The sequence below is a fragment of the Tubulanus polymorphus genome, chromosome 3, assembly GCF_964204645.1.
Source record: "Tubulanus polymorphus chromosome 3, tnTubPoly1.2, whole genome shotgun sequence".
In the NCBI taxonomy this organism is placed as follows: Eukaryota; Metazoa; Nemertea; class Palaeonemertea; order Tubulaniformes; family Tubulanidae; genus Tubulanus; species Tubulanus polymorphus.
In genome coordinates, this window is record NC_134027.1 from 15,842,112 (window position 1) to 15,866,180 (window position 24,069).

At 41.0% G+C, this 24,069-nt stretch overlaps 1 protein-coding gene across 1 annotated transcript in view; it reads right to left on the reverse strand.

The window, feature by feature from the left end:
- Positions 1–24,069, reverse strand: part of LOC141901192 (SLIT-ROBO Rho GTPase-activating protein 3-like) — a 122,707-nt gene that overhangs the window by 27,084 nt on the left and 71,554 nt on the right. The window contains 1 exon segment of the mRNA XM_074788302.1: positions 13,093–13,198. Within this exon segment, the coding sequence (XP_074644403.1) occupies positions 13,093–13,198 (106 nt within the window).

The following is a 24,069-nucleotide window of genomic DNA, read 5'->3' on the forward strand; positions in this document are numbered from 1 at the left end:
ACAGCTCATAAGATGACGGTAGGCCGAGGGACACAAACAGCAAACCTGCAGGCCCGTAAATGAAGTTGCCACATCCGTTAAGCCGTCACACTTTTAACTTTGGTGCAGGGGCTATCATTACGACTCGACAAACTTGAGACGAGGCAGCATACATACTATCAGTCGACCGGTCGACGACATTTGCTTGCGCTGCAGGGCCCCAATTACACAGGGAGCCAGTGGCCACTTACGCAGTGTCTCAACTGCGGTGAACGCAGCCATCATTTGTGAAGCTGCCCGGCACCGAAAAGCGGGAACCCGGGAAACAGACCACAAGGTTCCACAAGGGGCTGGGGAACTCCAAACCAGCACTATCCCCATTCACAGGGAAATACACTATTACACTGCGGCGACCAGACTGCCACAGCAATAAATCTTGGACGATCCTGGATATACCGCACCTGGTGATACCGGGTTATTCAAAAGAGGCCGCACTAAATATAGTTCCAGCTAAGTCAGTGGTACGTATAACTGGAAACAATGAAGATCCTGCGTCTGGTGAGGGGAATGGTAGCTTAGTGCCTCGTGAGCAGCCGGACCAGTCAGTGGAAAGCCCTGGATATACCGGTACCTCAAGTGGTGACTCCCGACAAACAGGATGTAGCTGCACTTCAAGTAGTACCAGCTGAAACTGGTGAGAATCCGACGTAGCCCAGAATTTACTATGATGGACAGAAAGACAGACACACGTGACACTGCACAACTCAGGACGATCACAATTCAGGATGGAGGCCTATATTGCGCAGCTCGTGTGAATTCTGCAGTGCAGGCATCTGTACTGCTAGATACTGGCACAGCGGTCACCATCATGAAGACAACAGTGTGGCAAGCTAGCCAGCTGTCAGGTGACTTTGCAGAACTCAGACCACCCAGTACATCTCGCTTTTCCGCGTACCAATGATCATAGCGGATGAGCTGACGCAGGACTGTCTACTGGGAAGTGACTTCTTTAGCACCTATCGCTGTAACATTGATTACGTGGCTAAAGAGTTATGGTTTGATTTCGCAAGTGTTCCGCTACGACAATGTTCGCAGAGAGCGCATTGCTGTAGAATCTTTACGAAAATGGATTTGTTTGTCCGATGCTCTTTGACTCACGTAGCTAGATGTCGTTTAGTTTTTCCTATGTAGGAAACATTTACATCCCATAAACAATTGAATTTGTATACAACATTAGCCTTAAGGGATTTAGGAGTAGGACATTTCAATGAGAAGAAATTCTTAATCTTTGTGGTAGTGATTGAGATCAATGCAATAATGTTTTTTGAACAAATTTCTGATCTTACGGGCAAATAGTATGGAGGGGTAGCCCACATATGGAATTAAGATAAATTGAGAAATTTCATCGCGTTCAGTCTGTTTATTACCCAGCGTAAATCTAGAATCCAGAATCCAGCATCGGACAAACAAATCCGCTATAGGACACCATTTAACTATCTGTTCCACTTGTAGTCAGGACTTCAATGAAAACAAATTCAAGATTTTAGACAAAGCTAACTCAGACTTTGAATGTACAATCCGAGAGGCTTTGTTTATTAAATTAGAAAAGCCGTCATTAAACTTACAATTGTTTCAAAATGGATCCTCATTCATTTTAAATGTATTCTGTTAAACTGGCCTGTCCTGGTTGTTGCCAGGTTATATTATGTAATCTTCTGCTATTTTAAGCACCTCTGTTGACCTGTTTCTGTAAACTTATATCTTAACATACTGTAGTTTTGCATCATTTGTTACTTGTCTTGACAAGGGGTATATGTTTACCCAAAAACTTTCAACTTATTCAACATGATTTATATATATGGAAAATGAAACTTTTTGTTCTTTTAAGAATTTTTAATCTCTCTATTTGATCCAGCAAGCGCGGGAGGACTGGGGTGGGCGGGAACGCATACGCATGCATCCCCGACCAGTCCAGAGAGAAGGCATCGACCCCCCCACGCTTCCGCGTTTGGAAATGGGGAAACAAACAGAGGACACCTCTGATTGAACCGGTCGGCAAACAGATCCAGGAGCGGATTGCCAAACATGTCTCGAACCCGATCGGCTACTTCTTGGTGGAGAACCCATTCTGTCACAATAGCCTGACCTCGACGAGAAAGAGCATTGGCCATCACGTTCCTTTTCCCTGCTTAATGTGCCACAGTCAGGGACACGCCCTTTGTCTGGCACCTAAGAAGAATTTTGGCTGACAGATCCGTGAGGATATCTGAGTGCCCCCTTGATTCTGAAGGTAAGCCCTCACTGTTGAATTGTCTGTGGCTAACCAAACGTGGTGGCCCTCCACTCTCCTGTGAAAGAACTTCAAGGCCTTCCACACCGCCAGCATTTCCAGGAAATTTATGTGGTTGGTGGCCTCGTAGCGAGACCATCTCCCGGCTTTGACTTGGTTCTCCCGATGTGCCCCCCACCCTTAGTGACTGGCATCCGTGAATACACGAACTGGAGCCTCTAACGAGACTAGTGACACCCCCCGCCGAAGATTCGTAGTTGTCGCCCACCAATGAAGATCCGGACTTAGATCGGTTGGAGGTACGGGAATCAAGGTCTCCCAGTTGCCCTTCGACTGGGACCAGAAGACCTTCCAATATTGTTGCAAGCGCCTGCTTCTGAGGCGGCCTATGGGCACCACCAGACCCATGGAGCTGATGGAGCATAGAAGCCATGACCAGAAACAAGCTGTTCTCGGGGTTGTGGACACTCCCGCTACAGCTTCTTGAAGTTTGGCTACTCGAGCCATAGACGGAAAGACTTTGCCGATTCGGAGATCGAAGTCCATGCCCAGATAAGTGAACTGTTGGGCCGGCGTCAACTGAGATTTTTCCTTGTTTATGCGGAACTCTAGCTGATGGACTAAGTCCAAGACTGAGGTCATTGCCTCCCGACATTCTGGAGCAGAGTTCGCGACTATTAACCAGTTGTCGAGGTAAACGAACAGTCGTATACCCCTTGACTGAAGTACCTTCTGAACGGACGTGACCAACTTGGTGAAAACCCACGGGGCCGTACTAAGGCCAAATGGAAGAGACCTGAATTGGAACTGGCGGCCTTTCCACTTTATCCTGAGAAATCGCCGAGATTTTGGGAGAATTGGAACCTCAAAGTAAGCATCTTTCAGGTCCAATGAAGCCGCCCATTGACCCGGACGGAGCCCTTGAATCACGTCCTTGGGTTTGGTCATCGGGAACCTTGGAATGTCTAGGTGCTGATTGAGGGATGACAGATCTATCACCGTGTTGACCCCCTGTGGCCTTTGGTACCATGAATATTCGAGAAAACCAGCCGGGAGAAGTTTCGTTGCAAACTGGTTCTATCGCCAATTCCTTGAGATCCGGAGAGATTAAGGCCTCCTGACCTGGTTTCCGCCGCATGTCGGGAGGTGACCTCGTCAGGCGCGGTCGCCTTAGGAAGCGGAGACGGTAGCCATGAGAGACGACCCGGGAGGGCCAACCATCTCTGAAAAGGTCGGACCAGTGGGTGCCTGCTGCAGACAACCTCCCACTGGTCCTGAGAATTCATTTCGAGTTTTTCCAAAAGGAAGAGCCCCTTTTTGGAGCCTTCCCCTTGCCCCGATACGAACCGGAACTGTTACGACTGGATGAGGCTTGACGTGATTGTTGAAGTTGCGCGCTAGTTTTCCAACCGGCATCCGTAGCCGCCTGAGAAAGCGCTAAGTTTGAGTTGGTCCTGTTTGTGTCCGTGCCGAACCTTGCACCGCCGGCGTCTGACCCAAATGCTTTTTCTACGGAGTTCGGACGGTGGACTTGGTCTTGACCTCCCGAATCTTCCTCAGCTCAGCGGAAACAGGAGCGCACCAACCAGAGAAGAAACGTGAAGACATGCCGAATGGAGCTCTCAGCAAAAAATTGGACACCATATCCGGTAGACGAGCTTTGGAACTGGAGTCCATAACTGACTGACGGGAGGCTAACACAAGATTAGCCTGACCCCGAACCGACAACGGAATTACATGTGAAACAGACCGAGCCAAAGATTGGATAACCCGGTCCATTCCCTCCAGTTTTAGGGCAACTGACTCTGGGTCGGAGTTGGTGAAACGCATGAACGGCAGCGAGAGTTTCGCGAAACTCACCCGTCAACACCTTTAGTGCCATATCCTGCAACGAACCAACCCTGGTAAGATTTCCAGGATTGACGTCATGGCCACCACACCGGACTTAGGCAAACGAATACCCGACTGTGCTGAAACAGTATCCGGGCTATTTCCCAGATTTCACACCCCGTTCTGGAAGGGGAAACGAAAACCTTCCAGGGCGACATTCACCCCATAATTGCGTATCTAATCGAGCCCATTCTCTTGAAACCGCTGACGATTCCCGTAAAACATTAAGATCGGAGTCCGGAGGGCGATAAGCTTTCATTGACTTACTGACCAGGGAAGCTGCTGTGGGCTTAGCGCGAGTTGCCATGTGTTTGACAAAAAACTCACTCATCATCGCTCTAAATGGCATGTCCCCCGCTGGTTCGGATAAAACTGAACGGGACGGAGATACATTGCGAGCAAGGAAAGTCCCCATCGTATGGGGCAACCCAAAATTGCTTGCGACAGGAACGACCCCAAAAGGAATTGCCGCTTCGCGGACCGGATCCTCATTGAAATCAGACCCTCCCCCAGCATCCAGGAATTCAGTGTCAGAATTCCGAACAACTGAGTGGGCTGGCGAACTTCTAACCAGACAATCAGGAATAGGCTTACCTGTTGTAGAGGTTGTAGTGACTTTTAGAAATTTAAAATTATCTCTTCAAATTCATGGAAATCCTTCTGAGTCAGGATTTCCCCTATCCCGACGATCATGCCGACTTTGGTGACGGTCCCTCGAACGGGATCGAGACCTACTAGAAGAATCGCCTTCATCGCTAACCGACGTCGACGAACGATGAGAGGACCGACGGCGAAGCTTCCTGCAATAACGATCGTAATCCCTCTCGCGATCAAACCTTGATCTGCGAGGAGACCTTGCGCGTTTTTTACGCTCACCACGTCTGGATCTAGTGGGAGAGCGAGCTCTATCCCCGGAGCGACGATCAGAATCAGACAATTATTTCCTTAATACAACAATACGAATATTACTTTATAGGGAAATGCGTTTATTTCATGAATGAGCTTTCACTATTAATAAGTAGTAACTTCATCAGAAGCGCGTTCACACGTTTAGATCGGTCCAATTTGGACAGGACCAAGCATTCACATATGCGAAATGTCTGATCTCGATTGGTCCGAATGTAGGAAAAATTCCCCCGAGTAAAAACATCCCCTAGATAAAAATCCCTAAATATTCACACTTGGTGATTTTGGTAATTTTCAAGAACATTTCAAAGCAAAATGTTTCTCCAATTTCATTCACTTGCAATGAAATTGAAATAAATTTGAACTGTACAATGAAATCTTGTATTGGGATAAGTTCTTAAGTAAATTGTAACAATCAAATAAATTGTAAGAATTGATATAATAGTAATGAACTTTTGATCTTAAATAATGAACTTTTTTTATTTCTAATATCTTGAAATTTATTCTTAACTGTGAATGCTTGATAACTGGTGGTGTATTTCAGGTGTGGGATGCCATGAATTATTAGAAATAATGAATCTTTTATTCGAAATATTTTAGATTGAAGCTAGTGTAATATATTTGAAATGTGCGATGAACGCTTTCATTAAGCTGTGCCATAACTTTAAGTACTAATTTAGTATTAATGAACTATCAATTTATAGTATGTATTAATCTAAATAGTATATACTATAGTTTATATGCTCAGGTTGTAGGTAAAGTTCCCCTGGGTAAAAATCCCCGTGGTAAATATCCTCAAATATTCAAAGTAGGTAAAAGTCCCCACTCGTTGATTTTTAAGAACATTTAAAAACAAGATGTATCTCCAATTCTATTCATTTGCAATGAGACTGAAATATGTTTGTACTGTGTAATGAAATCTTTCGTTGCAATAAATTCTTAAGTAAACTCTTAAAATAAAAAAGAATAATAAACTTTTCATTTGTAATATCTTAAAGTTCGACCTGGAATATTTTTGAACTGTGAACTCTTATTAACTTTTGGTACTAGTTTTGAGCTGTGCGATGCCATGAATTATTAGAAATTATGAACTTTTGATTTGAAATATTTCAGATTCAGGCTAGTGTAATTATTTGAAATGTGTGATGAACGCTTTCATTAAGCTGTGCGATAACTTTAAGTACTAATTTAGTATAAATGAACTGTTAATTTGTAGTATGTTTTAATAGTATATTATAGTATAGGCCTAGTATATATTTTCTATTCATCACAGTTGTACAAACTGGTCTGATGGGAAACATAATTTGACAATAATTTTACAATAGAGGAAGATCTGTCACTCAGACAAATTTTCGATGAAGAATCTAGAAGAATTGATGTCTGGGACCGAATAACTTTCTGCGACATAAAGAGTGGAATGTATAAAGGACGGAAATTAAATCAACCTGCGTTGCCAAATACATTGGAGGTATTGCCCGCTTGCACACAATGTTCACAATGAGATGGCTGATGGTACTCCATTTTTTTGCAGTGTGGTTGATGCTGGTGCCGATGGATTTGCGATGATATTTGCTAGTGATGCACAGATCCGACTACTCACTGGCAGAGAATCAGTCAGTATGGATGCAACCTTCAAAATAGTCCCGCAGATGTTTTATCAAATGTTCACTGTTTTCGTTACCCTTTTCCCGACAATTTTTGGACTAATGACTCGAAAGACTGAGGCGCTTTATAAAACAGTTTTTGATCACCGGAGATTTTAGTTCTGTCATTGGTTCCAATGTTGGTGTCAAACAAGGTTGTGTACTTAGTCCCATCCTTTTTAATTTATTTATAAGTGATCTTCCCCTTATCTTTGACAAATGAAACCCGGTTTCCTTATATGATGTAGACATAAACTGCTTACTTTAAGCCGATGACCATGTCATTATTAGCAAATCCCAATCTGGTTTACAGTGTGCCCTTAATAAACTGGCCCTTTATTGTAATACGTGGGGTCTATCTGTTAACCTTGCCAAAACTAAAATAACTATATTCAATAAGGGGGGTCGGATCATAAGCAAACTTTCTTTCTTCTATTCAGGTTCTCCAATTGAAATTGTCAACAGCTATTGTTATCTAGGTATCACATTCACTCCTTCTGGTAAATTCAATAATGCATGTTACCTCCTGCTTGAACGCGCTTCTAAAGCCCTATTTAAATTAAAAACTATTAACATCAGAGATTGTGTCCCTACTGCATATTTTCTCATTAAACAGCCTAATCAATCCCATTATCGGTTATTGTACTGAGGTCTCGTGTTCCTTCTTTGTTTCCAAGCTGGAACCCTCTAATCTTTATAACACCTGTAACTCTCTGCCCTGCAAAAAGCTTTATCTGAACTTTGGCAAAAACCTACTTAGTGTCAACAAAAGGTCCGTTAATACGGCTGTTCGCGGCGACTTAGGCCAGTTCCCCTTGCTCATATATTCCCCTGATGGTTAAATTTTGGTTTCGCCTCTGTAAATTGAATCCCGCCTCATTAGTGTATAAATCCTATCTGGACTGTGTGCAATGTATGGACACACTCCCAAATTGGTGTTCGGGCATTTTCTCAATACTAAAATCATTTGATCTTCATGGTGTTTGGTCTAATCATGGCTCCAACCACCCCAATAAAATTTTTAAGCTGCTCCAGTCTAAAATGTATCTTTTACATTCTTCATCGTGGCTATTTTGAATCACCGACAGTAATTCCAACCCCAAATTAAGAACTTATAAACTTTTTAAAAAACGCTTTGAACTAGAAAAATATATAGTTTCGAACTCTTTCCTTAAAAGACGCAAATTTTCCAAACTGCGTCTCGGTTCCCATCGGCTTAGAATCGAGACGGGGTGTCACTGTCGTCCATTTTTACCAGCCAATGAGAGTTTTTGCCTCTACTGTACTGATAATAAAGTCGTTGAGGACAAATCCCACTTTTTACTAGAGTGTCCCTCGCTTCATCCTGGCAGAGTTTCCATTTTGTCCTCACTTGTATGTTTCACAGAGTTTGAGTCTTTTTGTGTTTATGATAAATTCTTATTTTTGATGTCTTATAACAACAGAGACTATGAAATTGCCAACCTTGTGTGTAACCTAGTTAACTTGTGTGTAACCTAGTTATTTGCCCTCCGTTCAACACTTTGATTCTTTTTATATTCTATTCACTTGATTGTATCGCCACCTAGTTACCTTGCTGTAGTATTATATTTTGTTTTACATTTCACATATTTTATTTGCAAATATTCTCTATTCCTATGTAATCCATTATAAATGTATGTCCACTTTTGTACTGTTTTCCCTGTGTTTTGATGTTGATATTTTATTGCATGTCATTTCTTATGTAACTTGTATATTATATGGAGCAATAAAATTAAAGTTCAAGTTCAAGTTCAAGTTCAAGATCGATTTGGTAGCTCCTGCATTTAGACCAGACCATATTATGGCTGATTTCGAACAAGCATAGACCAACGCAATTAAAAGAACATCTCAGTTTCTGGTTGCTGGTTCCACTATGCACAGGCAGTTCTACACCGACTTCAAAATCTTGGATTGATTGTTTCTTTTCGTACGGATCAAATCTTGCGCGAGACAGTACAGAAAACAATGTGCTTGCCACTTCTGCTTGCAGAATCGATTGCAGAGGACTCCAGTCGATAAAACTGGATACCCCCAAAGTTGTACGTAGGCAACTCAATCAGTTTTTCATCTCTTTAGATATTAGTATTGGATTAACAGGATTGGTGTGAATCGGATATCAGTTAATGGTTGTACCGAAAGAACCAACAACGGTGTCGACATTTTTCACGCTTCCCTTAGAAAAAAGTTGGGTATTCATCCCAATTTATTTGTTTACTTGAACAATCTAAAGAAAATTGCGGTTAGATTCAGAAATGAAACTCCCGTCTTCAGCGTGGACTAGAAATAAGACAGCCGCGTAAACGTAAAGTAGTGTTAACGGATAACGTGATAAAATTGTGCACGAAGACTTTCGAGTGGACATTATTCTATTGTCGAATTTCTGAATGCCACACGACATGTGATTGGAGAATATGCTAATCCCGATAACTGGCTACAAGACATCAATTCCGACAATGAGAATGATGATGGGGGCAACAAGTTTAATAATGAAAGTGATCATGATGAAAGTGGCAATGATGACCTTGATGATGAAGATTTGCCAGAGTTGGCTGAGGAACCAATTGTGGAATATCCTCCTCATGCAAATGAGCCAACAGTACCCGTTATAATTAAAGAACTAATGTGCGTTATTTGTTTGACCGAACCACGGGAACGCCTTGCATTGGTGCCATGTGGACATATGCTGTTCTGTTCAGTATGCGTAGACAGGTTGATCAAGATAAGAGGTGCTATCTGCCCTGTCTGTCGTTCAGAAATTATGATGAAGATAAATTTATACCAATAGAAATTTGGTATGAACAATTCCAAATTAAGAATGGAAAGATAGAAAAAAAACAAGAAATGATATTCTTAATATGGACTTTGCTAAATCTACATGAGTGTATGTTTAATCAGCATCAAAATCAAACATAGGTACTCTAGATTAGAGATTATAAGCAGAACAAATGAAAAATAGTGAAAACTATTGGATTGAATTCAAATGATGGGAGAAGAATAACTTTTTAGACAATTAGATCCAAAATAAGGACGGAAAATATCAAGAAAAAAATGTCTTTTCCGAATTATGAATGGAAATGCATAGGCCTACCTATCTTCGGCAGAATTTCAGAGGATCCGTGCTCCAAGTAATCAAAAACGCCTAAGATATCCCCTTTGATAGAAGTTTTCTTGAAAATCTGTCTATTGATACGATCTCCATCGCACACAACTGCATGACGATTCATCATGAATATTCATGGTAGCGGGTTTTCACCACTGACTCAAATAGATACTCTCCACGTTCATGGCGTGATGATTTCTATACACTTTGTACGAAGTTTGTTAGACAATTTATTTTCGTAAATTGAACAATTTCCAATTTTACTGCCCTTCAATAAAATTCACTACTTTTCACGGCCAGCCGCGACGAACTCTGGCAGTTGAATCATTTGCAGTTTCCAGGAAAACTTTAACTAGGCAATGCGCGAAGCGCGCTTTTCTCATACATGCACAGATCAGTACATCAAATAGCAGCGAGTCTGTAACGAGCATGTGTGAAACATGGATATACGTAAAAGGGCATGTGTTCTTCTGAAAAGATATGTAGTTCCACCAACAAAAAAATAACTCACTTGATAAATAAGAACCGAATCCGATGAAATTCAATAGGGTTAGAGCTTTTATTACTGCATTGAATGTTTTAAAAGTTCCAAAACATAAAAACTAAGCCTCGTTTGGAAGTTATTTTGTACCAAACGAACAAAGTCTTATATGCCATAACAAAATGGACTTTGCTAAAGCGAAAGTCCATAAAAATTGAATGAACATCTGCAGTGGTGGTGGTTTTTTGGAAATAACTTATGCAATCGCTAAAACTTACGCCGTTGCAAATTCATACTTACATTGGGAAGTGGGGCCATGTCGTCGCATGTGCATATGTATTATGTCGTCACATTAAGATATGTCGCGTTCCATACTCTTCGCACATTATCAGCGTGAGCTTTATTGGATTTTTCCTACTCGATGCCAAATGAATTCGTGATCAAGCATTGGTATTATAATTATTTTCATCATAACTGTAATCATTTAAACATAATCAAGATATAAAACAATTATCTAACCTTCAATCGGCACAGCTGTGCGGTACCCGGCAAGGTAAACACACCTACTAAGACAAGATTTCAACAGTAGTCAGATCATATCCATCCAATAAGCCAATCACGATATTTTGGGTAAAAAAAAATCTGAGGCTAGAAAATCGGCTCATTAGCCGGAAAATACGGTATCAGTACTTTCCCATGCCTCTAGACACTGCATGCTGATCAATGCACTATGCATAAAAAGCATGTGATATAAAATAAGTGGGGATACTTTGAATACCATAAATATCAACATGAAACTTTTAAAGATAACAGCAACATCAAAATTAGTTTTTTTTTACTCCAGGAAAATTGTGCTCCACAAGGAAGTTTGTGAATAATGTTTCAGCGCGGATAAATCCCAGATCAGAGTCATTATAGTCGTTGGCCTTGAAAAAGGTTGTCATTTTTTGTCATGTTTATTTGTTCGGCACATGTACCTTTTACATCGTTTATTTCCCCCATCAGCTCACAGGGGCTTGTAAACTGGTTTGGATTTTATTTCCGGGTTGTTGATAATCTCGTGAGAATGTACGAGAATTACTATAAATCGTTAATAAATGTAGAAATCACTCTGAGGCCACACAAAGAAATAACCTAGTTTCTCATCAGATTTTTTTTCTGGAAAGTGACTTGATGGTGTAACCATGGGCAGCCCATTAGGCTCTACTTTAGCTAACTTCTGTCTGGCACATTTTGAGAATTTACTATTGACTGATTGCAAATTCAAACCCACATTGTACCTTAGATATGTTGATGACATTTTCTGTATTTTTCGAATCAACTCTAACTACAATTCATTTTTTGATGCATTAAATACTATGCATCCCAATCTGAAATTCACTTTTGAACTTGGCCCGAACATTTTACCCTTTTTAGATACTCTCATTCAAGCTCCGACTGACACTGGCAGTACTAATTTCATCTCACGCGTCTATAGAAAAGCTTCTAATACTGAATTACTTTTGAACTTTAATGCAATGTGTCCTTACAAATGGAAAACTGGTCTTATCAACACGATGCTTTTTCGTGCATACAATATATGCAGCAATTGGAACATTCTTTCGGAAGAATTTGATTTTTTAAAGAAATTATTCAACCTTAATGGTTTTCGTAGCCATGTTTTTGATCACTGTGTTAAAAAATTTCTCGACTCTAAATTCATTACCCAGCCTAAAACCGTCGATGAGAATAAATTTTCTCTTTTCATTTCCATACCGTATGTGGGTTTCCCGTCTATTCTATATGCTCAAAAATTAAAGAAACTGTTTGAAATTCGAAATAGACCTTCAATGCTCGTTCGTAACCACTAAGATTAAGAATTTCTTTTCACTTAAATGTCCGACTCCTAAATCCTTGAAAGCTATGGTTGCCTACAAGTACACTTGTTCATGTGATATAAACGCTGCCTATATAGGTAAAACAAAAAGACACCTAGTAACAAGAGTTAAGGAGCACAAACTTAAGACTTCAGCAATTGGCCAACATCTGTCAAATTGCCGTGACTGTCTCGTTTAGCGAAAAGAATTTCAAAATTTTAGATAAAGGTTCTTCTGATTTAGATTGCAAAATTAGAGAAGCACGTTTTATCAAAACTCAACAGCCCACCCTTAATCAAAAACTATTCGATCACGGGTCAGGATTCATTCTCAATGTTTTTAGATAATTTACTACTAGTCAAATATCTTCACTCAGTAATTTAGATTGTGTGTAATTAATTATCTTCGTATTGCAATTATCTTGTCACTCAGTAATTTGAAATTGTTTGTAATTAGCTTCGTCTTATTCTATATACATACCAGTGTGATATGTAAATTTAATCACTTGCGCTATGCCTGAAGAGGGGATAATGTAACTCCCGAAAACGTTTGCTTAAATAAATATATATTACTCATTAGAAAATGAGATTTGTACTCTTTTTGCATCTTTGGATTTTGAATTATCTAGACTCTCTACCTAAGATCTAAGACGGAAGAATTCGTTAAAATCAGCTATGGACTTTCTGAAATTTTTAAAAATCAAAATTCCGCCGAAATTTTGAGAACTTTCATCTCTGCTTTAAACTTCAGCAACTTAATTTCATGTTCAACAAAATTTGCAAGCTCTACTCTAAGTCTGCATATAATTTCATGATCCTAGGTGAAATACTTCAGTAGTTATAGATGTCGAAATCTATATACTATTGTCGAGTGGGGACATAAAAACTTTCCATATCATGTAAATGGTATCAAACTGGTTTACTTACTGATTGAGGAATCCAAAAAGATAGCGCATTACAAAAACAATCGCTAATGGCAAAGTATTTATCAATTCACGAATACGTTCTTGGTAATTAGCATTGTCTCCTAATTCTGAAAAATAAAAAACCTTCACTCATAAATACATATTTATAATGTACAGCACACAATTTTTAAGTTCTCAGCTTAATATATTCGTGGAAGAAATGCAGTAGAAACCAGCACGGGTTCAGCCCAGTACTCCAACGATCCACTAGTTCAGGGGTAATATGGCAAGCTAATTAGTAACAAGAGACTTCGTCGAGATAATCGGAAGTTCCAGTTTTGGAAAAGGAAGAGGTCCCGCCTTGCCGGGGAGGCTGGATCAATGTTTCTAAACGTATCAATTACATTTACATGTATAATAAATATACATGTCACCACTCGTGCTGAAATGTAATTTAGAATTCAATACTGTCTTAATCTTAAAATATGCTTGTTTTCTGGGCTTATTTTCTCAAAGATCCACACGAGCTGAAACTTTTCGCTGGTAATTCCTTTTGAGGTTTATGTTTGATGCTCTATCCAACCACTCCAGTTTCAAACTGCATATCAGTGAATACCTCTTAAAAGCAGATGAATAACAGCCACAGCAAAAACTTTAGGAGAAGGCGAAAAATAGTTGTCCAACTTATTCAAACTTTATTGAAAACATTTTCAAAAATATTGCAATATAAAATCTCTCAATAAAAAATTAACATTACATAAAGTCCTGATTATAACACATTATTTGTCGATACAAACACAGATAATAATGTAACAATATAAAATATTTCAGCAATTTCAGTAAAAGACCAGTTAAAATGTAAAAAAACCAACAAGACTGTCTATTAGGACTTAAAGGTTAGTCGTTATCACTAGCAAAGTATGAATAAGCTGGGACATTTTTACTAACTTGTACAACAAACTCTATGGTCACACGAAAATAAACATAGAACCATGCTCTTTATTTTCTGGATATGAAGTGAAGATAAGTGGCTGAATGAAACATACATGTGATTAGATCAAAATCGACCTGCTTCTTGATGTTTTTGAAAACGCACAACAGTTTCATTGCTAACAAGTTGTTGACGAACAGTGAGTGCATTGAGACTTGAATTATATTAACTTCAACTTTTTTTAAATGTGAATTCTGAGGGAAATTCAATATCCGATCTATCACTACTGCCGGTGCTGGTTCCACTAGGTTGTTTCAGATAGGAAGTGCAGGTGGAGTATCGATTTTGAAGTTATTCCAAGGAAAGCGGTGTTTGCTATAATATAGGCGAATAGAAACCACTGTCTAGTGTAGATCGGGATTGTACGTATCATTCAACATCCATTTGACAAATCTAAAACAGAAATGTACCTATTTAGTTTCTGCCTAATCAAAACACAAATAAAAAGTATTCAATACACTGTCAGGGCTTGTCGAGTATGGATATCTATTAGGCTGGCCATGGAAAACCCCATGATCTAGTTACCATTGGCGTTGCTTGCGAAAAAATCTAAGTCAAGACCTAAGAAAAATTTGGGCAGACGCTCCCACCCGGTCAAGCCATTTTCATTCATTCCCCAACCCCATGCAAGTCTACAACTGTCACAATAACTTGCCCCCGTCCCATATTGAAATGACAGAAATGCTGAAAAAAAATCTCACCAAAGGCGAAATCCTGAAGCAAATATTGAGAAAAATGAATCTGAAAAAATGGAAATATTTTACTCATTTTATGGTTACATAGGCCCATACCCATACGCAACTGAGAGCAGATCGTCTCCCAGGCAAAATAAATAAAGTTGAAATTTGATAATTGACAATTATTAGAAGGGCACACAAATGCGGTTGAAAATAAATCAAATGCAACTAAAAATTACGCTGCATACTTTGATATCGACACAATGTAGCTCCGTTAATCATTAGACTAGGTAAATGAACTAGGTTTGTCGCAAGAAACCGACAGAAAACACCACCTAACATCACAGCTGTCAGATTGTTTAATTTACTTTTCGTAGGAATTTTGCATGTTTAAGACAATCAAAGTCAGAATTCCATCAACATTGGACCCAGCAAGAACCTAAGAGCAAAAATCGTTGTTTTCACAGTCCCCACTATCATACAGTGTATAATATCTGAAAGCGTTCGGCACTTACGCACGCGGTAATATACATAATCGATAATATACATACACATCGCAGTAGACACAAAATCAGTGTCGCAATGCAATACGCAATAAGTAAATAAAAGACCAATGGTCTTGTAGCTCACCTGACCATAAACTAATAGGCAGTGTAAAGACTTGTTATATCCCATGTCTAAAATGGATTAGACGCTGGTCTTATTGCAAGGGCCGGTGGCAAGATGGGAAGAGGAAAATCGATATACACATTACCTTTCAAACCTTCAAAGGAGCGATCAAAATCGAACGGCAACTCCAGTTTTAATAACCATATTTATTTTCAGATAATAATATTCATATCAAAAGATAGGATAGGAGCTAGGCCTAATCATATCAAAGAATATTGGTTGAAACATGTTTTTTGAAAAAAAATCTATAATTCCTGCTTCAATGAGTCGAGGTGGTGATTCATTCTTGGCGTACCGGTATCAATAAAACAATGCGTAAGATCAATAGAAATAAAGTGAAAATTAAATTGCATTGAATTGAATTGCAATCGAAGTGTAATACTAGACAAGAGGATTGATATCCTGTCCGTCGGTCCCGTACTAACATCTAGCTGTAGTATACATTTTCGGGGCACTAAGGACCAATGACAATCATTATTCATAGTATATCTTACCTTCAATGAGCAGAAATACTGTGTAAATACACGTGTGAATAAGCCAGGAAATGCGGTAGTGCGCGGTGTCTAGTGTACGGAGACGCATCAGGGTATAATCAAAGAAACCGAAAATTTGATCTGTTGAAACAAAATGTCAACATTGCGACTGAAATATTATGAAATAAAATTTAACCTTGATCTCGATTGATTCTAATTTAAAACAAGAGATCCACGGATCTTAATATCTCATGCGCAGAATGTTATCTTTGTAATGTATAGGCGCCTTCTGATTGATACACCTTTAAGGTTTTCCTTGAACACTTCATGGATGTGTAAAATCTGCTGATTTCGGTGAACAACATCATCGAAATCTAATCAGCAATCATCGCGGCAATACACGAGGTTTGGGCCTATTCGATTGTGCGCGCATAATCTTCCGTGAAGTAGAGTGTCGATTGAATCTTCGGTTATTTGCATAATGAAATAGATATGGGGAGACGGAATCGATACTACGGCTATCAAATTAAAAATAAACATATAAGACGCTCTAAAGACTGGGAAATAAGAAACTAGGACCGAGCAGATTAATAGATGAGAAGATTAATAGGCCTGTTTGTCTACGTCAATCGAATGTGCCCTTACATTGATTGACAGCGGGAGCTCAGCCAACCGCAGGGAGCAGTTATTTTACTTCAATGTAACGTTGTACATCGGCCTTCTAGCCGTTTTATGAAACAAAATGCTCCTTATCCTCTATCTGGTCGAGGACTGCTGTTAAGACTTGAATCAGGGGGTACGCATACACTAGGATCTCGTCCCAGTGGAACGAGAACGCGTCTATCTTCCAGGCCATCTGGTCCGGAAACAGGGACACAAAAAGCGGGAACCTTGTTGAAGCTGGTGGCGAACAGATCTATTAATGGATCGCCTACCAGGGACCTCACTTGAACTGCCACTTCCGGGTGAAGCGACCATTCGGTAGAAATGGCCGTATCCTAACGGGAAAGGGCATCGGCTCGGAGTGGTGCCAGAGATGTACCCTTCCTGAGATTGCGAAGGGACGTCCACCAACTTAGCTCTGGATCCAGACCTAGAGGAGGAAGCGGCAGCAGAGCCTCCCAATCTCCTGTCGATCGCAGCCAGCAGGACTTCCAAAAACGTTGAAATTGCCGGCTGTGTAGGCGACCCAGCGGAATCACCAGGGACATGGAGCTCATTTGACCGAGAACTCGGGACAGGTACCGCGCTGACCGACGTGTGCTCGACAGGCCGGATACAGCTTCCTGCAGTTTGTCTACCCTGGCCTGAGTGGGAAACACCCGGCCCTTGCGAATGTCGAACTCCATGCCCAGGTAGGTGAATGTTTGCGAAGGGTGTAATTGGGACTTCTCGAGATTTATCCTGAAGCCCAATTCCCGCACCAGGTCCAGAACCAAGTCGATGGATGCCTGACATTCGTCCCGAGAGTTGCCCACAATTAACCAGTCATCCACATCTTCACACCTTTCTTTTGAAGATATCGCTTGACTGGTTTGACCAGCTGGGTGAACACCCAGGGCGCCGAGCTTAGACCGAAAGGAAGAGCCGAGAACTGGTACTGACGACCCTTCCACTTGAACCGGAGGTAGCGACGCGACTTGGGATGTATCGGTACCTGGAAGTATGCGTCCTTCAGATCGATCGACGCTGCCCATTGACCGGGGCGGAGCGCCTGAACTACTTGCATCGGTGTGGTCATGCGAAACTTTGGCACCCTGAGATATCTGTTGAGAAGGGACAAGTCTATTTCCGTGCGTAGGCCTCCGGAGGCCTTGGGACTGTTAACAGTCTCGAGTTCCAGCCTGGAGAGGATTGGTTTTGTAGGGGTGATGTGTGCCTCCTGACCTCTCTTGGGTCTCATGTCTGGAGGTTGTCATCAGGCGAGGCTTCGTTTCGAATTGGAGGCGAAAACCTTTCGAGATTACCCTCGTGGCCGATCCGTCTCCAAACACATCGGACCAGCGGTCGGCCGCCGCTTGAAGACAACCGCCCACTGGCCCGGAAACTTCAATTTCGGGCTTTACGAAAGGGCTTGGCAGAGGACTTACCCTTAACCTAACCCCTAAACGATCTGCCTCTTCCCCGGTTGCTCACCCAAGCCGAGCGACCGGAAAACGCAGAATCCTGGCTCGGAGGGGTTGCTGGAGACGCCACTGAGCTGGCAGTCTGTGCACGCTGCTTCCTAGAGATATTAAAGGCTCGATGCGACTTAGGCTCGATGCGAATGAGGTCCTTGCTGCCAGGATCATGTTGGCATGAGCTCTGACGGCAAGAATAATCGTATGCGAAGCCGACCGACCCAGTGACTGGATGATTCTATCCATACCCGCCAGGGCATCCGCGACCTCTGAAGGTTCCGCCGTTTCCCTTTCCAGGAGGGCCTGAACGTCTCTGAGCTCCCCAATCAGAGACAACAAGGCCATATCTTGGATTCTCCCGATACGCGTAATATTTTCCAGGAATGACAAGGAAGAGGTCACCCCTGCCTTAGGCATTTGTTAAGGAAGGGCGCGATCGACGGTGAGGAAAAAATCGATCTAACGTCCGCGTTGACTGAACCATGCAAACATTCAGTTGACCCGAGCGTATGATAATAGGACGTTCTAAAACCGGGGATCGGTGGCTCAGCAAGAGAAAGGAACTTTCCCTGCTTGAGACCCGATTCCGGCGGGGGGTAGGCAAAACCAGTTGGCCGATCCTGAACCCACAAGTGCCTATCGATCCGTGTCCACTCGGCCGTCACTGCAGAGGACTCGCGGAGAGCATGAGAGTGTCCTCAGGAGGCAGCATACGAGGCCATACACTCAGCCTGATCCGTAGAATTATGAGGCTTAGACACGGTGGCTGGCGCCATGCTTGCGGAAAACCTCTTGAATGAGAGATCGAAAGGGCCTATCTGCCGGTGTCGAACTGTCAAAAGTCGTGTTGATCGAGGCCGCAGGACTGGGCGGTCGGTCAAACGCCAACGGAGGATGGGAAGTGGACCCTCCGGGCGGGACCCGAGGCGATGGCTCCTTAGAGCCTGAGCGTGTGCCGTGGCCTGCCTCCAAGGAATATTCATCAACATCCTTAGGGTCGGGGACCGTGAGGGGAACATCCTCGAGACTGGAGTTTTCCGAGTCAGATGAAAGCAGCTGGGGCGCTCCGGCTCCGGTCGAGCCAAGGTGACCCTTTACCGACTCCAACAGACTACGCATTTCTGCCTGAAATGCCTTGAAATCCTCAGCCGAAACGAAACCGGACGTAGAGGCAGCCGGCTCCGGCGAAAGGAACCTCCTTCGACGGCTACGGTAATAGCGTGGAGAACGCACTCGACTCCTACTCGAGGATCGAGACCTCGATGAGGAGCTGGACTGGGAACGTACCCGTCTACGCCGGTAACGGTCATACGTCTTCCTACTGGATGAGGACGAGTCTGAGGGCGACGGTGACCGTCTCCAGCGCCTCGCTCTCGGGGAGCGACGCATGGGCAAGCGAGCTCGTGGAGAAAAACGAGACTCCGGCCTTTTGGAGGACGGCAGTCCTGGATCGGCTGAGTGAGTTGACCCAGTCCCTGGTCCGGGAGATTTGAGTCTGATCGAAATCCCTGTACCAGATGAGGCGAGGCTTTTCATTGGTACAGCAACGAACCCCGGAGACCCGGTAGTTGGTTCCAGCTGGGTCGGGACCGGCTTTCTTACGGACGGAACCGGAACAAAATTAGGAACCGGTTCGGGCCGAGGTTTAATGGCCTCTTGGGCCACTGTCGTAGCAAGAGCGACGGGGGGCGGTTGGCCGAGACCTGACGACTCAACGACTTTCTTCGTCCTCTTGTTGCCGGACTGCCGCCCGGAACTTACAACCGAGGGCTCCCGTGAGGGAACACCGGCCCGCACCCTACCGGAGGTCGTACCGCGGCAGTAGGAGAGGAGGAACCTGCTAGCCAACAGAACTGAATCATCACGAACACGAACACGAATAATATCGAAAACGGCAGCTCCCAAATTGAAAAAACCACACAAAAAAAATGGCGGCGCTAAGGAAGAAACTGAGTCACGTGGCTTGTGGGGGCGCCACCGTACGGTACCGGGTACTCCAAAAAATTTATAGCGGTATAGTTCCCAAACTAAGGTAACTTCTAAAATGTGCCCCACGTAACGTGTCCTGAAGGAAATAATTCAAAGTCGAAACTTGGTGAAGCGCACAGCCAGAGTTTTAATGAATTAAATAAAGGCGAGTGCCCTTTCGGCAATTGATATAGAATTCTACGTTGTAAAAAAAACAGGTTTTGGGGGGCACGTGCTGGTGTGCCGTGGCCAAAGAAAATCACCCAAGATTTCGAAGATCTATTCGAGCAAAGATTCGCCGTGATCAAATACATGTATAGAAAAGGAATTCCTTTTTGCGAAAAAAACATGCTTTGGGAGTGTTGATTACAAATTGAAAGCCTTGCTTGTTTTATCTTTCATACGACAGTAAATCTTTCGTTATCGTCAGATATGTTCTACGAAAGGCTTTAAAAGTTTATGTTTTACACAAGAAATTTGTTTCCAAGTTCTACATTGTAAAAAATGTAGGTTTTGCTGAAGGAAGGCACCCGGTGGCGTGACCAAAGAAAATCACCCAAAATATGATAGACCTTCGGACGAATTAAGGGACCCGTGATTAAATTTAAAAAGAAAAAAATCATTTTCTGCGAAAAACAACGTGGGAGTTTGGGAATGTTGATTACATATTGAGAGCCTATTGTTTTATCGATTACATTTTGTTAAAAATTTTTGAGTTAAAAAATGTCAGATTTCTACATTAAATCTCATGGCATTAATAGTTTTATATGTTTTACACTAAAGATTTCTTCCTAAGTATACAACGGATTGCATAGGTACGGAATTAATGGAACAACAGCATTTTAACGGATTATAGCGTATACCAATTTTACTCCAAACGGAAAAGGGGAATAACGTTTGAAGGGAGTAAAAGACACATAAATATAAGATACGTTACAAAAACGCGGCATTTTACTCCCTGGGATTGGCAAAATCTGAGTTAATTATTCAGTACTTATGTGGGACGGTCATTTTGTAACACGCAGACCGCACGCGTGCCTTATTCTCCGGGACACTACCCTTAGTGATGCTGTGAAACCGGCGCACTTGTTATTCTAAAAAATTCGACCCGTTGCTAGGGACTGAGGCTTTTTGTGGGATTTGAATCCAGTCTTCCAATCGGTTTCTACGGAGAAATACGAACTAAAAATAACATTTTTTGACATTATTTTGTGAATATTCTTTGTAAATATTCTGAAAATTACACAAATTCATTTTGTTATCCTTCAATCACGTATTTTAACTACCCGCGCGACACGGCCCGCAAGTTTCGACGAAAGTCCGTCCGTGACCGTCATTTTCGTTGCCGCGATTTAGCCAATGCCCATGTGTCCCGGATGTAAACTACATTTTTTGAGAAGGACAGTATGGAGAAATGAAAGGCTGAATCCAAGAACATGTCTATCGCCCTTTTGAGCCCAAACATCTACTTTTACTTAGTAGCCACTTGAGAACAATAAGCAATTAACGATATCGGCTACTTTTCCAGTATTATACATTTCAAAACAGTCACTCTGAAATTGTATTCCTTTCAATTCGGTTGGTTTTATATAGTGGCTGTTTCGAAGAGTCTACTATAGAAAAGTGACCATTTTAAAACATCTGGATTCGATAGTGCACACTAGCAGTTGAGGTGACTGTAAAACCACCCGTCTGTAAACAGTGACTTTGTGATAGTTACTCCTACCATAGCAGCTACTCTCAAAACACATCGTTCCTAAAAGTCAACTATTGAAAAGTGACCATTTTGAGATCGCTTGCCAGATTCCCTGTTATAAATACACTGCAGCAACATATGCTTCAGATTTGCAGTGATACGTGACAATATAAACATACTCAGAAACTATAGTGAAAACTCTACTCACTGATACGCTATAGTTTTGGGTATAGTTCTATTTAGAGTGACTCAGTAAAGATCTGAAGATATTGAAGATACTCTTTGAGGATGTGAAATGTAATGAGCGATTCCCAACTCTAACCAATTAAAGTCGAGATTGGAGTTAAATTTGTTTACAAATTGTCAATAGTTATGTAGTTTTAAGATAAATCGAAATTTCCTTCTTTTCATGGTGATATAATTCAATTAAGAATTCAATTCTAACAAATGCAGCTATTTCAAAGCATAGGTCTGCATTTATTTTTGATTTAAATTCTTGAATTAAAAGCGCAATCATACATTCAGGCTAACCTTTCTTTAACAAATCCATGTGGATTTTAAACATCCTAAAGAAATCATCTAAATTGAGCCCATATTTGATCGAATTTAATAGCAATAAGAAACTTTAATAGGTATTCAAGATTTCATTTGGATTACAGTAACGGCCTTTGGTAATCGTCACCGGGGTCATGAATGAAGAACTCCCGTAATAGAATTTTAAATATGATAAAATTTGGTGAAACCGCAACGTTTCGACTGTTGACTAACAGCCATCATCAGGTGGAATGTAGGCATTCCTAAAACGGAGTGGTTTAACATTGATAAATTTTATGATACAAAATTCTATTGCGGAATTTCTTCATTTATCTACAGTTAACGGATTAGAGTATTTTATTCCACTTCTTCAGGTCCTGTAATCGTTTAGTTCTAGCCCACATTCGCTTCCAAATTCAAGTATTGGTAACGTTATTCTTACTCTGAATGCACTTTTGTCGTCGAATATGGTGCCACATATTAGTAGTTATTATTTTATGACAATTTGAGAAAAAGAGGTTAGTTGGAAAAAACTGACAATTATCTTATAATTCAGCGATTCATTGGTTCTTCGATTCAGCGAAGTTCAAACATTGTACATTTTGGCAAATTATTTTATTGGCACCTTGAAATAAAGTCAAATAGAGATATTGCGGTGCTAAGTTTATTACTAAGAGGTAAAACTTTTGGTTCGTGGTCTTTTGGTGGCCAATGCAATTTGTTCATTCGTTCATTAATCACTGTCTAGTTAGCCAGTGTAAGTAACCTGCTGACCGATAGCTGCTGCTGGGTTTTTGATAACCTATATATAAACAATTTACTCAACTAAGTAGGAAAGTATGTGAAACTGAAATTACAGCCTATCACATTTCTTTCACTTCTTAAGCCAAACGAAGTTTTCTCTATCAAATGAAATTGCTGATTTCAAAATTACGTGAACATCTCAACACCGCACTTTTATACGCTAATCGTGTGATCTTATATAATAAGTTTGTAATTTCATTTCAACCAAACTGTATAATTATGAAATAAGATTTGATCAGGGAATCACTTCTAGCAAGCGATAAAATGATTCAATATTCATTAACGAACAAGCAGAGAACAGCGTGACAAAGTGAACATCACATGGATTACTTAAAAATTGTTTGTATCGAAATAAACAATAAATTCAAGGTTAATTCTAAGTATTTTACATACATTTTTTCGGAATATTTTGTGTAGTCTTCATCCAGATAATGAGATAAATAGGACGTAATTAATTTTATGAACATATGATTTTATTTGTATATTCCTCTCTCATATATCCTTAAAAACAAACTAAGCCTAAAAGACAAATTTATTCTTTTATCTTTCTTTTCTACAAAATCAAAGATTTATGAACGCACCAGAATGTTTTATAATCGCAAATGTAAAACAAACATCTTAAAATTCTAAATTCAGGGGCGGATTTAGACCGTGCCGAATTTCAAAGTGCCTTTTTATTCTTATCTCTGTATCAAAAATTGTCGTTATAACCACCCGAGATACACAATAGATATTTTTCCTAGATATATAACCTATGTTTCTTGACCTCTCAGAGATGCTCAGAAAGCTCAAATGATAGTGAAATTTAAAAAACATTGCTGATATGCCTTTCCACCCTAAATTAAGAATATATGCCCTTTTTATTGGTCGACATGGTCACAACATGCCCCTGGATCCGCCCCTGAAATTAGGACTGGCACTATACAATATGTATTAGTATTAACGGATTTAATCCATGATGATGTTATACAAATCAATAGTTTTCCTATTAGATATTGCTATTTTGTTGAGCGTAATATAAATTAGGGGATTCTTAGCAACTCAAAAACTTTGATTTTCTATTCACA